Here is an 18,036-nt window from a genome sequence, read left to right on the forward strand (position 1 = left end):
CCACGTACTTAAGCTGACCAAAAGCCTCTGACTAGTTTAGGATGATGAATGTCATTTGCTGCCGTGCTCACATGACAAACAATGTTTGCTGCATTATATATCCAATGTACGCTTTGTGCTGGGACATGTTTTGAACCTCTCACTACTCTGTCTTCTGTCTTGATTTCTCATGCCTCCTGCTGCACTGCTCGCATGAAATCTCTGCTATTGCAATCACTTAATGTTGCTGCTGTAGGGGCAAACAGTGGCTATACAGAACAGAGTTACTTCCATATCCTGTCTTTTTGGTTAAGGAGAATCAGGCTCCAAGGATTTTTTTCATTTGAATTTTGTGTATTTTCAAAAGACATGAACTGGATTTTAGCTAGAAACTGAAACAATGCCTTACTTACTTACGTATCCTCACTTGGTCAATTGCTGCAAAAATTGGGCCATGATGGGATTTTCTGTGTTGGAGCTTGCTGCAATTATTTGACTGGAAAGAGAGATTCAATCTCATTATCAGACAAGCAGTTAAAAGCACACTGGCTTCCTGTGGAAGTGCTACCCCCAGACTTTGCTATATTGAGCTTTGTGTGCTCTTTTATGGAGTGACAGGTCCATAGCCTTGACACTAAATGCCGACTCCAAACTACATTTACATCTGTTTCATTATGGTTTTCGGCTAATTCTTGACAATAACCTTTGAACAAAAAACAGAACAAAAAAGGAAATGTGATTTAAAAAAACCCAAATATTTGAAGGTTACATTTATTATTTAAATATCACTTCGTCACATATTTTGTTCTAATCTCATTGGTCTTCCCTCGTCATAAATTCTGTTAAATTACGATGTGTCCTCTTCCCACGCTTCCTTCTCTATGTGCATTTTTTGTCTATTTGATGATTATTTGGACTGAAATGAATGTAGGTTAACCACTGGATAACAGCAGAGAGATGTATTGTACATTGTGGCTTGGAGGAACTGGCTTTTAGCCGGAATAGCTGTAGTGTCTGTGCTGGCCCAGCTTTCAGTGCAGGTGTCACAAGAATGTTACTGAGGCATGAACCATTTTGTCAGAAACTATCAGGAATGTTTACAGTAAACATCTCTTGTAGTGACAGAGCTGATTGCATATTCACCAACTCGTGCAAAAAAAAAATTACCATAGTACTGAACAGGTCAGTAATGTGCAATAACATCTTTCTTAATAGAAAGAAACAGAAAATAATATGAATTTTATCATATATTTTAAGTTTTTTCTAAGGGTAAAATGTTTTTCATAAAACAATTTGTTCCACAATTAACCACCTGCATAGTTCCACAATAAATAAACAATTTTAGAAAATGAAAGCATTTAAAATGAAGTGGACTTTTATTCACCTACCCTTTAAACGGAATGAACACATAACACAGGCATTATAATCTATAGAACTTTATTTATTTTGCAGATAACATATATTGCAATCATGCTTTTTCATATAACACCATCTAGACATTTATTATATTTTTTACATATAATATTTTACATTAGGCCCATGAAACAGCTAGAAATATACAAAACAATATTCTCTGACTAGACATTTCTATTACAATATTGTTATTATTATTATTATCATCTTCTTTATTATTAATCTATTCTGTTGTTATCGTCATAGTTTCTTTTTTTACAGTTGAGAGATATGTGCTTTAGTTTCTGAGACAGTATTATTGCAGAAAACAGCAAATTATATCATTTTTTTCTGTTCAACATTTAGACGAAAGGAAAAAAAAAATCCAGGTTGTACGGACATTCACAGATACATGTATTACACAGTCCAGTTTACAACATCATTCAAGAGAGAAAACTGCAATATGGTAACTTTATACAAAATTCACGGAACCCTTTAGTCATTGCACATTTAAATTCACACATCTTTGAAAAAAAAAACATAAATAAAAGAAAAGATGGGACTGGTTCAACCTGATTCCTGTCGCATAGCTGCCACAGAAGCAAATTCTCTTGATCCTTCTTCGTAGTAATACAGCGATATCTGCGGTCTGTCACAAAGTCAGGATCTACTCATATTGCCGAGCAACTTGATATGTTATAATAGGTTTTTATTCACCCTATGAAAAGGAGTAGTTTCGGTGGTGTTGGCCTATAAAGCATCTGGCTATGTCCTGTTAACAGTACTTCAGCCAGTTTGTTCTGTGTCTGTGCCAAAGTTTCTCTGCCCATTTCTTGTATTGGAAATATGAGACAGAATAGGAACAACTTATGGCTTCTACCAAAATCTGTGAAGGCCATAACAGCTTATACACAGTGAAAGAAAATATGCTAGCAGAGCAGATAGCACACAGAAAAGAGGCAGGAATTTGGATCAGCTTTTGAATGTACCCAAGTAGATATAGATATATATATATATGTATGTCTATATGTGTATGTGTGAAGTCTTCATTCTGGTTTGCGACCTTATGTTTTGTTGCTTCAGGTAGCATGTTGAATTTATGGGAAAAAAATGACAATTTTCACACTTGTTGTCGTTTAATACAGCATTCATTGTTTCAGTGTATCGTGGTAGTATCTGAGAGAATTTGGTCACTTCCACCTTTGTTCCTGAGAAGTGGGTTACTAAATAGATACACAAGTAAACGATTCCAGACAGAATAATGGTAGTAATGATAGAAATCCATCTAGCACTCTACACTGCAGCCTATTAGCTCTCACAGTTTAAACTCTGAATTAGTATTGTTTTACTTCAGCGTAAGACTTTTCCTTCTACTTAATTAGTGTCAGTTGAAGAAAGGTCACCATTTTCCTAATGTTCACTCTCCAAAAGAAATACTTTACATGCAGTGCACATGTAGGAGTTCTGTAGCGGCTACGCCTTTATTTTTAGAGGTACTAGTTTACAGATTCAAACTGTGCTTGTGGGTGACTGCTCTTTTCACTACCCTGCTGCTCTATACCGAGTCAAAAGGGGATTCTCGAATAATTACTTTAATTAGACTCTTTATTTAATCCATAAATGCTCAGTGGGTCAGCACTCTCAGAGCATTAATTTGGTCCTTCTCACTCACACACATAGAAAATAACCTAAAACTTGTTCTACAAAAAAGATTTGGACAACATACAAAGTTATTGTTCTTTAGAAAACAAAGAAACAATTATAACAGTCTCTTGCTATGTATTATATATATTATTTTTGCTGTGGTCACAGTTTTCACTTATGCCAAAAATAAATTGGACACTTAGAAATTCCATACTGTACTTGTGCTTTTCAGTTGTAGCCCCAGACACGGGTAGTAAACATTTCAGGTGAAGTGCAGGATTTGCAGGGGATTGATAGTCTAGTTAAATTTGTTTTAAAAATAAAAGCAAATTTGGCCTTACCTGTTGCACATTCCCACATTGTCCTTGCCTTAAATTGCTCAATATTCCATTTCCACTTTGCTAACTTTCAAATTGTGTTTTTATCTACTACACAGCATTTATTTTGATGTATTTATTTCATGGACATGCAAAATGCATTTTACCGATAACCTTTTTGTACAATAGTTGGAGTTTAGTAGATTACTCAAAGCACATTACTACTGAATCAACATGGGCCTCCAAATTTAAATTATATATATTCAATATACAGTATTTTACTAAGTCACATCTCCTTTTCTAAAAAGGCTAACTTTTTTGCATAATGAAATTCATAATATCACAATAACTTTGCTGGATAATTTGCTTGTCATCATAAGTTTTATAACTTTGTATTTTACAAATAAACATACAGAAAACCCCCTAAAAATAACTGTGTAATCAGGTTGGTTTCACGTGTCCCCAGGAGGTAGGTGAATAAAAGCAGACATAAAAGTCTAGTGGTTGTTCCCAACCTTGATTACGTTTCTTCTATTGTGGAGTGCCAGTCTGGCTGTTGAGACAGAGATCAGACCTTTTTAGATGTAGGCTTCCTCAGTAGCAGGGTTCTGATTCTGGTTTTCTGTCTGCTGGTCTGGACCATTTTCCTGAGCCTTCACCAGTACCAAAGGCTTGATCATCATCCGCAGACGCTGAAAAGAAGATCGGTACCACAGTTAACATAATGCAATTTAAAAAAAACTCTCATCACTGGTCCAACCCAGGAAATTGCTATACCTAATCGCTGAGAAGTCTTTGTTCAAATCCAAAAGCTCTAACAAACCACACAAGCTATGCAGCTGTGAGCTTAAGGGATAAATGACCTTAGGCTTTGATGTAAACATTCTTCTGCTGGATGTTATGAAGGGAGATGTGTGCGCTTTCCAACCTGAGATAAAGTTATATGAATTAATATACCTTTAGAGAATGAATCCTACAAATGACACCAACAAACTTCAATGGGCCAAACTTACTAAACCTTGGTGAATTTGTAAAAAATGCTCTCTGGAACAGGGCTTTGCAGTATGGAGTGTTTGTGAAACTAAGTGTTCGGCTGGGTGCAGAGCACTAATCAACTTGCTGATTGCTACAATTAGACAATCAGCCATCAGCTGTTACTGCAGGATCTGACGCCTGCACATCGCCTCTGATAGCCTCTGTTCCACTGTCTGCAATTATCGCCCATTTATTCTGTCAGTGGTGACTATAAAGCTATATCTGTCAGAAGAGACTAAGAGACTATCTGTAAGACTATTTATTCGACTCACCGTGGATGACTGCAAATCAAGAAGTTGTTGATGTAAATAGTATACCAGAAAAGGTATTCTCTTACAGTGATTTATAACATCAGGTCAGTGAAAATGCAGCGTGGCACTGCCCTGCGTATAAACATCATTTACTGAGGACTTCATGGCTGTTGTATGTCAATGTCACTGTTACAGCACACAGCTATCAGAAATGATTTAACAGAACTAGTTAAAAATCGATTTCACTAATCCTTTTATCACTGCTCTACTCTTCATGACAATTTACTACTTTGCCCAGGATGCTAGTGTGTTTTACTCATTATAAAACCATTGAATTACAGTGGTGCTGTACAGTTATAATGCATGGAGCAAAGTCACACTCGCTATGCTCATCCTTTTCCCTTTCAGTGTGGAGCATCTTTTGGCTGCTAAATTACAAAATTAATTACAAAACATAGCTGCAAGCAGCAACGAGGGGGCCAAGAAGTTCAGCAGGGTACAGTCACAATGTCAGTTTGATCTGATTATGTTAAAGGTGTAGCTGTTAGCACTGATTGAAAATAAAACGTCTTTTTACCATTTGCATGGCTTCTAGGGACTCAGAAAAAAGTGCATAGTGCGTACACCAAGACTGATGTTAATTTATCAAAGAGTTGCTGTGCTACAGTATAATTTCCTTTTTCATATCAATTGCCTGTAAGGGGCAAACGGATAGAAAAGTCAAAATCCATGTGATAACTTTAGAGAGGGTTGTTTTGAAGATCACCTCTGACAATTTTTGTAGAGATCAGAAAAAACTGTAGCCTGTATTCATTTTAAACCTTTCAATGAAATCACTTATGATGGTTGCATCAATTAGGTTGACATGACAAGCAGACATATCCTGGCTTTGGGGCCTTCCAGAGACACCACACAAAAATTCTTGTTTATGGCCAATATCTCTCTCATCCAACATCATAGAAAAACAAAACACTACTAAAGCTATAGAACTGATCAGGGAAAACTGATCAGTTCTATAGTTTTATACTAGAAACTGCAAGTTTATACCTTCTTATAGGCGTTGACATAGCTTTTAGCAATATTAATGGTCACACATGCAAATTCCCAGTAGATGCCTTTTTGTCTGAATGTCTTGTTCTTTTATTCACTGAAATGAGGCACTAGGAGACCTTCTTGGGCATAAGGAAAACTCAGCAGCAGTTCTGTGACAATGAACCCGCTTGTCTGACGCTTTGTATTGTATGAACTCCATTTGTGTCCTTGAGCCTAGTTTAGCCACAGCAAGGTTAGAGTAGTTTGTGCAGCCAGACCTGATGAATGGACGACAATAGAGCAAGCATAGGCTGAACTCAAGGCCATTTTATCAAGGTCAAGGTTGGTGGGAGAATTCATAAGGACTTACGGAAGGAGAACAACAATGCACTGAGAATAAACATCCTTATGCTAGAATATGTACTTACGAGATGTCCCAAAGTTATGGTGATATTAGGATTCTTTGGAATCCAAGAGTAGCTAATTTGCCTCATTTGTGTTTTTTAAAAGTTATGTGCCTAAACATATCGCCAAATCTGAACCACTGGTGGCGCTAGAGCACTCGTGGCAAAGCCATTAAACTCGGTAAAAAGAATCAGGGAACTAACTGCCAGTGGACAAAGAAGAAGAAGGAGAATAGAAGACTACTGGTGCCTGCACAGGTTCTCTGTTTGGCCCTTTATTATAATCCTTTCATAGTACTTTCAAAGCTGCCCATTATGAAAATAATAAAAAGTAAAGGTAATAGAGCTCATGGGTTAGTATATTCTGGTAAAGCAGACTGCATTTGTGGTGACCTAAATATTTATCTAAACTTCCATACATGGTTAAAATGGATCTTTCACTAAATCCTTTGGGCTTGTATTTTTCTTTATCTGCATATAGGATGGCCTTACATCCTGTATGAGCTAATATCAGTTTGGCTTGTGCAAAAAAATCATGCATAAGAAGTAATCCACTTGAAACACTCAGAGTGGCTTATCCCGCTACAGAGTCCAGGGTAAAGCTACTAGATGTGTGAAAAGCTCAGAGGTGGGTATAGTGATGCATTATATGCTGGTATATCTTTAGCTACTTGTCAGCAGTACACTCTTGGTATTTATACCATAGCTTTAAATATAATAACATCCCACTTGCTTTCTTAACAAGAAAAGGATATTATTTTTTGTAGTGTAAAGCAGGCAATTATAAAAATTTGTGAAATACAACTAAAAAAGTCAAGCATTAATATATTTGTCTTACCTCTTTGTATGTGCCTTTGAGTGTGAGGAACATGTAGCCCATGTAGCCAGGGATGAGAATCATGGAGGAGAGGGCCATGCACCAGCCGACCCCCTGACCCCAGGCAGGGAACACATAGTCGCCCATAGTAAGAGGAACCATCTGTATTGCACTAAACAAGAAGACTCCCTGTACGCAAGAGGAACAAGAGAATAGATCTAATTATGCTTGCAAATATGCTGCCACCATGCATAACGTTTAAGCTGAGATAACAGTTTTGCAAATTGTTGTACTATTTCCTATATTTGTCTTATACAGATGTGGTTTGGACACACTATTGGATGATGGTGCTTAAATGCAAGTTAACACAAGCATTAAATCAAGTGTTGGTGAAAAGAAATAGACTCCAGCCATCAAGCTGACAGAGCAATCATCAAACAATGGCACAGTTTTTCTTATATGTATGGTTCCAGTCATTTGCAATATACAGAGTGCCTTCAAACAAAATACTGACCACAGTCAAGTACTATTTTTCTTTTCTGTTATGCTTTTGCTTGCCGCACTTACAGCCACAATGAGTGGAGTAAAGACAACCCAGCAGGCCTTCCACCAGAGACAAGGTCTGTAGCCAATCATTTCTTCAATGTTGTCATAGAATTTGTTCACACCTGGAACCCAAAGAAAAGCATTTTTTATCATTATGACACTGTAGATTTATATGTTTCCCATCTGAGTCTTAGATGTCAAAGCTTGGCATTTTAGCAACACCAAATTGGCAGCTAAAAGACAGAAAACACTTACTGTTCTAAGATGGAGAAAAAAAACCTTTTTGTTTGGCTCACCATAGAACCATGAGATTGAGATACATTCGAAGAAGACCAAGAAGAGCAGGGACATCCCACTGGCTGAATAGTAATCAAACAGCTTAAACACGTACAGTCCACCCTGAAAACAGAGGCAAAGAACATGATGATAAAGGAGAAGTAATGGAAGAAGCACTTACAGGCATGTGCAGGACAGTATTAAACTAGTGCAGTGAAGTAACATCAAGAGTGACAATAAACGGTTAAACATCCAACTGATGGACTCAGAACTCTAATTGGATTCTTTGTGAAAAGCTGTGTTTCTCCTACTGTGCGGTGCACACAGTAGCAATATGGCTCAAATTTCTACTTAAAAACAGTGCCAGCCTTTAGTGCCTTGCAGGTATCAAGTCATTCTAGGGACCAGCTCAAGACGACTTCTTGGAGTTTGTCCATTTCCACATTTTGAAGCCTGATATACTTCATACTGCCTGGAACAGCGATTAGGATAACTGCCATAAAATAACGTGCTGTGCATGTAGCATGATGGAAATCCAATGTGACTGAAATAGAGGAACAGCGCAGGCTCTTGAATTGTCATAGCTCAAGAGATACAGAAGCTTTTATTGCATATTGCTGACAATTTGGGTTTTTTTCTTGCTTATCATTTTCTTTGTCTTGCATTTCAAACTGCTGCAAATCTTTGAAGTGTTTTAACATAATGTTACCTGAGGGAAATTACTCAGTGTGTGTCAATAGAAGAAGCAGAGTTTGGAATTCCAATATGTTCAAATAAACTTTGATGGCTAAATATCTATGTGTAAACAATAGTTGATAGAACTGTGTTAAGCCCTCAAATGTCATTTTATTACACAAAATGAAATCCAGCATAGTAGAAAAGACAAATGATTAAGTACAATGACATTTCTCTTCAAAACACCTATTTTAATTACAGTCATAATTGGGTTAAAACAGCTCTTGTAGATTAAAATGGGATTAAAATAGCACACTGTGCATAAGCCCCAGGAAAATTTGGTCTTACACACGGAGGTCATTCACTCATAAATGAGCTGTGACTAATACTGAAATGCTAAGACTGAAAATAATTGAGGAAATAATAAAATATACTAGTGATTTTGGAACTACTGAAGCTTTTGAATCACATTTGCAGAGTATGGCTGTCCTCAGAGTACAACAATAGCAGCGAATGTGGGGTCAGGAGAAACAAAGGGCTGTTTTCCTTTGGGGGAGGATGAATGTGCTCCGAAAATGAAATCAGCAGACAGTCTGAGTGTAAAGGTGACATTTTAGAAGCTTATGAAGTGTCTACAAAGGCTCGTTCACTAAGGAGAATGAATGTGTCGAGAAAACTTTGAGATAATCGCCTCCTCGGACAATCAGGTTACTTTAATAAATTGTTTGTGACCTTGTGATGTGATTAACAAAGCGCTGGGGTTCCTCCTCCTTGAGTATGCACAGCAGTTTCAATGAAAATGTAGAAATTGGAGAGAACTGTACTAGACTAAAGCCATTTTATCATTTCTCAAGGATATGTTGATATGATATGCAAATCAGAGCCCTTAACGACCACATCACACCACATGGGAGTCTTGCTAGTAGATGTTGGGGGATCACTTTTTGTACTGGAGTAAATACTAAGTATTGTGAATCAGTTTGGCATGTTAGTCTCAAGAATTAGACCCTATGACTGTTTTACAAAGTGTAAAGATGAACCAAACAAATGCAGGCAACGATCAGGTTAATGTCTGGTTGTTGTTAATGTTTCCAAAATGACGAGAGCAGGGATGTAAAACTAATTTACATTGTTTGCCACATTCAGCCTACTTTGATCTTAAGTGGGTGAAATTTCTGTATCTGTCAGTGTAAATAAGTTTAATTACATATTTAATCCCTGAAATATCTCAATAGAAGAAAACAGAAGAAAAAGAAGTGCAATTTCAACATTTTTTTTACATGATAAAGAAATGCCAGAGTAAGTGAAAGACATCTGTTAGTGTCTTTAAGCTTAAACTGCAAAAAAAATAAATGTTTAAAATTATAGAAAAAGATCTGGTTGCTTATTTCCCAGACTGTGCTGTAAATATAAATTCACAGAAAATGTCCTATTAAATGTCCTGTTGTTTATCTTTTTTACTTTGGACTTACTGTAAAATACAGACATTTCTAGGGTAAGTAGTAAAAAAACCCAAACATCTGTCATTTAATAATTTGTTACTTAATTACAGTGGTGCAGCATGAATGGCCATGGGGGGCGCTGTGTAGGACCGATTCTGGCCCACAAGCCTTACGTTTGACATGCCTGCACATTCAGAGTTAGTGCACATTCATATTCACCTGTGTGATGTTGGACAGGCCAATGATGTAAGAAACAAGGCAGACGACTGCAATGAAGATCTCTCTACGCTTTCGAAGGACATGGGGGAATTCGTCAACCAGGGCAGTGATGAAGCCTTCCACAGTGCAGAACTGGAGAGATTGCAGAATCAGGTTGAAACTGTGTTATGCAATACATTTCTGTCACAATAAAAACATTGATAAGGTTTAGTATCTGAGCAAAAGAGTAATGGTAAGTTTTTTGGCACATTGGTGCAGTATCAAACTGAAAACTTAGATCATTTTTATTTGAAGGTTAGAAAAGTATTTTGATCTAGAAAGCATTTCATATTGGTAAAAGGAGACAATTTTTCTTGAAATATCTTTACCTGACTGTCAATTCCCAGCATCAAGAGCATGGAGAAAAACAACACTGCCCAGAGAGGGGAGACGGGGAGCTGGGTGACAGCCTCTGGATATGCCAAAAAAGCCAAGCCAGGTCCTGATAAAAGATAAATATCAGAGATAATGTGATTTGTATTTGACAGTGGGGCACTAATAAAACATGTGGTATTTGGCTATGACATAGTGGCTCCATAGTGTAATGGTTTTCACAATTGCCTAGCAAGTGATAGGCTCCTGATTCCTATCCTGGGAGGTTACTCTATATGAGTCGCATCAGGCAGGGCATCAGGTGTAAAGATCTTCCAAACCAAACATGGGGAGCTACCCACTGTGGTGACTCCTCGTGAATAAGGGAGCAGCTAAAAGTATCTGGTTTTGACTAAAGAAGTCAAAACAATAAATTTAAACTGGGCTCATATGACAGCACTGAAAGTGTAACACTTGATAAAAGAAGAAACAAAAAAAGGAGCTGATCTCGAAGTGTCATTGAGAGAAAAAAGTACACTGAATGTCAAAGCTGAGTAGTTGTAAAGGACTGAGAGTACAGAGAGTTTTTGCAAAGTATTTCCCTTCTAATAATCCCAGCAATCTGGACCAACAGTGTAAAAATAATCATTTGTCCCTTCAAAATTATAGCAGCTGCAATGGCTGACTTTTTGCACAGCATTTGTAGTTATATTATCTCTTGCCTGTGTCTATTATTACTATTGAGTTTCAACATTGATTGCAATTACCTGAGGCTGCCACATCTGCGATGGGTCTCTTTGTTACATTGGCCATAAATCCCACGATGGAGAAGATGACAAAGCCGGCGAACATACTGGTAAAGGAGTTGATGCAGCAGACAATGACAGAATCTCTGTAGGGGAGAGACAAAGCATGCAGCAGCCATTGTCACGCCTATATCAATTCCTTATCAACCCGTCACACATTGTGGCGAGGCTTGTGGGAGGGGGATGGTGGGGGGTGGGGTGGAAAGGGAAAGGTGGAGAGCCATTTTGCATCTGGCAGTGGCACAACAGCTGAATACATTGATAATGTCCTGATTTTAAAAAAAGGTCGGGGGGTTCTAGCAGTTTTATGACTAGAGAGACAAATGGGCAGATGACCAGTGTTTATTTTATAAGGTGACAGCCTGTGACAGTCACCAGATGTGTGTACCTGAATCTAAAACACTATGTGGAGCCAAAATAATGACACAACTGATATAACAGGGGGCTCAAATAGTCCCAAAATAGAACGCACTGCAGACACTATGCTGTCACGGAAACCAAAAATAATCCCAGGAAGAGACATCTGCACAGTCTCCGTATAAAATAAATAAATAAATAAATAAATAAATTATATGAGTGAGTGGTGTTAGATGGTAATTTTTTAACAGGCATTTAATTCAAGCTGTAAATAAACAGAAACAGTATTTTATTCACCTACCTGTATACGTTGTTGGTGAAGGGATTGTAGCTGCCGAGAGCAATCAGAGAGCCTAATCCTAGCCCGTAGGAAAAGAAGATCTGAGTGGCAGCGTCAAGCCACACCTGACACACAGACAGAAAAGAGGTTCAAGTAAGTGTGCTTGTGCAAAAATTGCTGCTAAAAGAAGATTTTTGTTTGAAAAACCGACCAGGATTATATTCATTTACTGATTATCAGGACTCTTTTCTCTGATGAAAGCATGTGCATAAATGCTACAAAGAGGGAAACTGTTTGTTCTGCACTGTAACACCTAAGCATTGTTTTGTCGTGCCTGATGCTATTTGATCCACTGTCACATCACTGCATCATGATCTGACCTCAGCTTCTCAGTCCTTACAGAAATAAACACATTATCTCATAATCAATACTGCAAAAGAAAGTATTTGTGAACTGTGCTAATAATGGTACTTTTCTTCTTGTTTTCTAGTAGTTGCTGCCCATGCAATGAACAATCATGGTTATAAACATCATTCACAGACATTCACATTAAAGCTCTGCAATCACTGGAAATGTATCTGGAATCTTGTTGACTTATTAGTTCCATCACCCCAAAAACCAAAACACATCCTCTTGGGGCTCGTCTTATACTCTGCAGCAACCTTAGTTTTGGTTGTTGCTGCAGAATATCTACATGTATTCATGATCAGAAAGAGCAGAAAGAGCAGAGACCTCACCTCAGACTCCTTAAGCTTGTCAAAGTCTGGTGTGATATAGAAGAGGATTCCATCCAAGGCACCGGGCAGAGAGATGCCACGGCAAAACAGGATGAACAACATGAAGTAAGGGTACGTGGCAGAGAAGTACACCACCTACGGGGCACAAAATCATGATTACTGCAAAACAATCTCTCTAAGCCATCTTTAAGATCTCCCGAGAATATTTGTCATGCGAGGCAAGAGCGCGGTTTGAAAACCGACAAGTTGTTAATCTCATCAATTTATTGTGTTACTGAGGCACCATCCACACAGAGCAGCATAGTGCCCTAGTCAGCTATCTCCCAGAGGCACGGTGACCCCAGAAAGACTGGGTTCAGCACACTCCCGGCGCACTATTTCCCTCCTTATCTGAACTAATTTCAGACTGTGCTGTCAAAGTCAACACTAATCATGTCAGCCAAGATAAAATCTACTGCACAAAAATGAACCAGCAGAGGATCTTGTTGTGAAAGTTAGGAAATTGTTGAAACTCTTTTTGCCATACTGACAAAAAAGAGACATCAAAATAAAGATCAAGCAACAGCAAATAGAAATCTCATACTTTAACTCAGTGTACAGATGACGCAAACTCTGTTGGGCTGTTTGCCATTGTGCAAAATGTTGGTACTGATATAACACAACATACTTTAAAAATAAAAGGAGTATTCCAAAGGGATAGTCTCTGTGTCCATGTATAATCATTTTTGTATGATTTTTAACTTTTTCGTGACAGTGTACCAGTGAAGGACTTTTCCCACACTAACAGGAAATTACACAAAATTTCTAAAATAAGTGAGTAACTCCCTTTATTTCAACAATAATCTAAAGTTCTGTTGTTCCAGTTCTATATTTGGCTTTTTCATTGTTTCTGCTGATGTCTGTACCTTCTTCTTCTACTTACTTTGCCAGTCCAGCTGACTCCCTTCCAGATACAGAAATAGACAAGGACCCATGCTATGGCGAGTGTGATAGCCAGTGGGATCCTGACCTCCCCAGGCTTCTCCAGGCCATCAGTTAGCTGATGCATGTTTCGTCTGGAGGGAAGTAAAGGGGTCTTACTACAATACACAAGGGTATCCTTGATGATATCACATATGTAGCATGAATGAAAGCATACACAAATAAGCGTACATGCATCTGGATATTCACAAAGAGTCTTTTCATGGCTTTTTTTCTCATCCTTAAAGCTTAAAGGTATGATAGCGAAGGGAAGTTGTGCTTCTGTGCACATGTTATTTTTCTCATCCATTATTTTTTTTCAGTCTGTTTATCATTTGTGCACAGATTTTCCTCCTCTGCTGATATCCTGGGTAGATTGCTATTAAAGGATATGGCCACTGAGTCATCATCTGCAAATGGCCATATCTAACTCTGACCCATGATGTAATGATCATGCACATAAGGGAACCTCTAACCTTACTGTGCAGCTAAAACCTATTAATAACATTAACTGAAATGTCCAGCTTACTCCCAGAACTCTACAACGGCACTGGTGAGGTTTGAGGTGTCTATGATGCTGTAGTTGGTGTAGCAGCGATCTGTGTTCCAGCTATTTCCACAAGTCTGCCACGGCAAATCCTGAAATTTAAGGAAAACGCACACAAACACAAACACACACACAGGTTCTTTTATTTGGAGCACTCTCCCACTGCCTATTCTCTCTAGCTGTCAAGCTGCCAAGACCACGATACTCATTCGGGACACTGAGATTTCATGGTTTTCTCAGAGCAGTGAATGCTTCATCGCCAAATGCATTTATCAATACCTTGTGTAAGGCACTAATTATGTGGGAAAGGAAGTAATAAATGTCATACTCTGTTAAGGGCTGTGAGGCCTTATATAAGAGATACTGGCAAACAGCACCTGCCTCATGATTAAAGGGTTAGAAAGTAATACTAACAATACAGACAGGGCTATGTCTGGAAAATCTCGGCCCTTAAAGGTTCAGAATTAGTGCCCTGTTACTACATTTGCTAAGAAATGTAGGACTTTAAATATCAAATACTCACAGCACTGAAGGAGTTGTACAAATAGTAAATAGCCCAGGAAATGATAACAATGTAATAGATATTGAGCCAAAAGGACAGAACAGCAGCAGCCAGGCCAACACCTGAAACAATGGAAAATAAAGGTGTGATGTCAAATTGTGCTGAATAAAACAAAATGAGGAACACATGTAAGTCCACTTTGAATGCCTAAATAAAGCAGTTATTTAGAAAATGTCTTAACATATATATATACATATATAATTTACCTTTGAACATTGGAGCCAGCTTCCACACTCCAAGACCTCCAATAGAAGTGTACTGACCAAGAGCCGTCTCCAGAAAGAACAGAGGCATACCAGCAAATATGAGGGTCAAAAAGTAGGGAATCAAGAAGGCCCCTGGATGAAAGGTGAGAAGTAAAGGTGTGTAAATGACTACAAAGGATATGCTAATAATTTTCAACATAATCCAATAAAACATATTAGGGGTGTTTTGTTTCTGCGCCCCAGATCACGTCACAGCTATTTGTCTGTGCGCAATTACGCACGGTTATACTGGACATACAGTTTATATCTGTTATAAATAAAGAACTCCTGGGCAAACTGTCAGGTTTTAGTGTCGAGATCTTTACGCTCCTTTTGGTGTGTGGATATACTGAAAATTGCCAAGAATTCCTGATTACCTCCACCGTTTTTTCCACATAAGTAAGGAAATCTCCAGACATTTCCGAGTCCGATTGCGTATCCGACACAAGAGAGGAGAAAGTCAAATTTCCCACCCCACGTTTCTCTTTCGGGTATCTCCTTTTTCGTCTTCTGCACTTTCACCACCAAGGTTTTGGGTTTGTCGTTTGGCGTGGTGGTGGGCGCGTCATTCACCGTCTCCGTTAAGACGTGTCCGTCCGAGGCTTTGGTCCCGTTGGTAGCCATAGTTGAGGTGTGCGTCGGACAGTCCTGACCAGTGGAGAAGAGGGGGTTTCAGCACTGGTCCAGATAGACAGCAGTTTATCCGTCCCGTACTTCCAGTTCCCAGACAACAGCCGAGAGGGAAAAAAACCGAAAACTGGGGTAAAGCGAGTGATTTGGAGGAGAGGCGAGGCGAGGACCTTAGCAACAGTCCAGTGACCCTAAAAAACAAAAATAATAATATAATTATAAATTTCACAGAAAAAGTGACATTCCTAAATTAGATATTGTTAGTTGCTTTGAATGCAAATATACTTATTTAAAATATTTATGTATAGAGCCTTAAAACGAATGCCCTAATAATGAGGAATTAATTTTGCTATGATCACTGTGGATGTTAACTCCTTGGGAAAAAACATTTAAAGAGGAATTAAATATTCGTAAAAAAAATTCTGTGAAATGACAGAAAGAATATTTCTTTGAATTATATCTATTTAGCTCTCTGTCTTTATATATGTATATATGTCGTGACATTTCTTAAGGGGTGAGAAAAAAGTCTGTCCCGTGTTCTGTGAATCCCACGGGATCAAATAAAAGCTTCTCATGCAATATGAATCACTTTTAATTGCCTGGAGTGAATCCATGTTAGCAGAAATTTAGAGCCTGCTCTTGTCCTTGATTCATTATGCTCTAAATTCAATGGCCCACTTCTCACTGCTCCCTTACAAGAGAAAAGCAATTAAACACATTTAGAAATCAGACTCGATAATGAATCACCTGGAGAGGCTAATAACTCACCAGAATTTGCAATTTGAATATAGATCTACATCAAATATCCATGGGATAGAGTTCTAATTTTCAATAGTTATTTTAATTAATGCAAAAAAACCCATTGGTAAATAAACGTAAAAGATCTACGTCATCTGTTTGTATTTTAAATAGCATTTTTAAATGCAAAATAAACGACCGCTAAAATGGTGAGTAGAGAGTGCGCTCTCTGTGCCCCCTTATTACCTGGTGCGTAATTGAGAGGAGCGGGGTACCAGGGTTGTATTTACAGATGGAAGCTATAGGATTATTTTTTCATATTTCAGTCCACTAATAAAAATACACCACTTCTATTCCAGGTTAATGTGACATTTTGCATCTAAGAGACATCGCGACAAGAACTGCTTGTGCATTTTCTGCGTATTTAAATTACACAATCTACATAACACACATTCAAATTTCACATACATGAAATGTGGCTATAGAACAGAAAGATCAAAGAAGATGCTAATGGATCCTGAAGAAAACTAAAAAGAAATAAAAAGTCTTCGTCGACCTCACGCGCAGCTGCACATCCTTACGCAGTGCCAAATTCAGCACATCTGCACATGGCAAATTCCTTGATGGTCCTCGCGTGTAACAAATACGTCAAATGCATTTCTTTTCTCGAATTTATGTAAATTGCACACCGTACAAGTGAATACTTACAGTACAGTCCGCTACTTTGCAGATTCTTTCTCCGGGGGGAATATCCCGATTTTGGAAAAAGTAACTTCCTTTCACTTGCACTGAGTCAAACCGCGGTGAAAACTTTGCATTCGGCGACGGCGAGCGAATATATGATCCGAAAAGGGGGAGGATAGTGGGCAAATGCGTCTTTGAGAGCGAGGTGCTGTCCTTAAAGGAGTGGTGCTGAAAGAGAGGAGGGGAGAGAAGACGGAGAAAAGGAGCTGCCGCCGTCTCAGTTGAAGCGAGCAGGGACGTAACATGGAGCGCAGGATCCTCACTTTCGTCTACATAGCGTCAATGTCACCTCAAAGTCGACCCTCCCCAACTCCAACATTTCCACCACTGAGATGGCAGCGGGTTTGAGAGAGGAGCATCCGCTTGTCTCAAGGTTTTATATCGTTACTCCTGCAGCTTTTTTTCTCCCGTTTTTTTAAACATCAGCAACTTCTCTCTCTCCCCCCCCCCTTCCCCCTCTCTCCCTTTGTGACTCACTCAAGGTCCAGATGATGAATAACACAGACTTAACATTTTTATGTAATCCTCTGTTTTCCCAAAGTCATCCCTTGAGTTAACTTGATTTCATCAAGTTGCCATTTAGAACACCGAAACGCATTAATAACGCACATGCACAACTATGAGAAACAAAATGTTCAAAAAGGCCACACTCGGGGTAAAAATAAGTGTAGTCTAATATTGCATCAAATGCAACTACTCCAAAGTAGAGGATACAGTGGAAGATGCCAATGGCTGCTTTAGCTGCTGGCAAAACATGATAAGAGGGTCCCAGCCAATAAAAGGAGTCAGGGTGTGTGAGATAAATTGAAAAATGTGCTTATAATCTTCTTAGCCCGCTGTCTTCCAAAATGAAATACCCTTGTGGAACATCTCAAACGAGCAGTCTTAATGCAGAGTTTAACTCCCACATTGAGATAAAATATTGGGCTCTCACTGGGAGATTAGACTTGCTCATGGTTTAATAGTTAAAGTTTGAGTTGTTAAAATGAGTAAGAACCAAACTGGTGTCAGATTAAAAAAGAGAGAGAGACTCTACAGCTCCCTTTGTGA

The 18,036-nt window shown here is 38.5% G+C and overlaps 1 protein-coding gene and 1 long non-coding RNA gene across 2 annotated transcripts in view; one reads left to right on the plus strand and one right to left on the minus strand.

Moving 5' to 3' along the window:
* The window catches only part of LOC109202267 (uncharacterized), a 712,495-nt gene that overhangs the window by 192,193 nt on the left and 502,266 nt on the right, over positions 1–18,036 (plus strand). The gene's annotated exons all lie outside the window — the stretch shown is intronic.
* Positions 1,400–17,380, minus strand: slc6a1b (solute carrier family 6 member 1b). The gene is made up of 15 exons (XM_003454543.5): positions 16,951–17,380; positions 15,252–15,695; positions 14,836–14,967; positions 14,591–14,691; positions 14,050–14,159; positions 13,483–13,615; positions 12,561–12,695; positions 11,845–11,948; positions 11,148–11,272; positions 10,398–10,510; positions 10,030–10,161; positions 7,714–7,816; positions 7,439–7,539; positions 6,893–7,060; positions 1,400–4,024 (listed from the first exon to the last, which is right to left on the minus strand). The coding sequence occupies exons 2-15, from the start codon at positions 15,496–15,498 to the stop codon at positions 3,911–3,913; spliced, it is 1,818 nt and encodes a 605-aa protein (XP_003454591.1). The 5' UTR covers positions 15,499–15,695; positions 16,951–17,380; the 3' UTR covers positions 1,400–3,910.

Source organism: Oreochromis niloticus, linkage group LG5, assembly GCF_001858045.2.
Source record: "Oreochromis niloticus isolate F11D_XX linkage group LG5, O_niloticus_UMD_NMBU, whole genome shotgun sequence".
Lineage (NCBI taxonomy): Eukaryota > Metazoa > Chordata > Actinopteri > Cichliformes > Cichlidae > Oreochromis > Oreochromis niloticus.

Bases quoted from the DNA above. Each gene is read 5' to 3' on its own strand.
- slc6a1b (XM_003454543.5), bottom strand. From the start codon at position 15,498: ATGGCTACCAACGGGACCAAAGCCTCGGACGGACACGTCTTAACGGAG. The intron at 12,696-13,482 runs GTAAGTAGAAGA...TGTGCCCCGTAG, and splicing joins GAGTCAGCTGGACTGGCAAA to GTGGTGTACTTCTCTGCCAC. The intron at 7,817-10,029 runs GTGAATATGAAT...CTCTGTTTTCAG, and splicing joins GCCTGTCCAACATCACACAG to GGTGGACTGTACGTGTTTAA.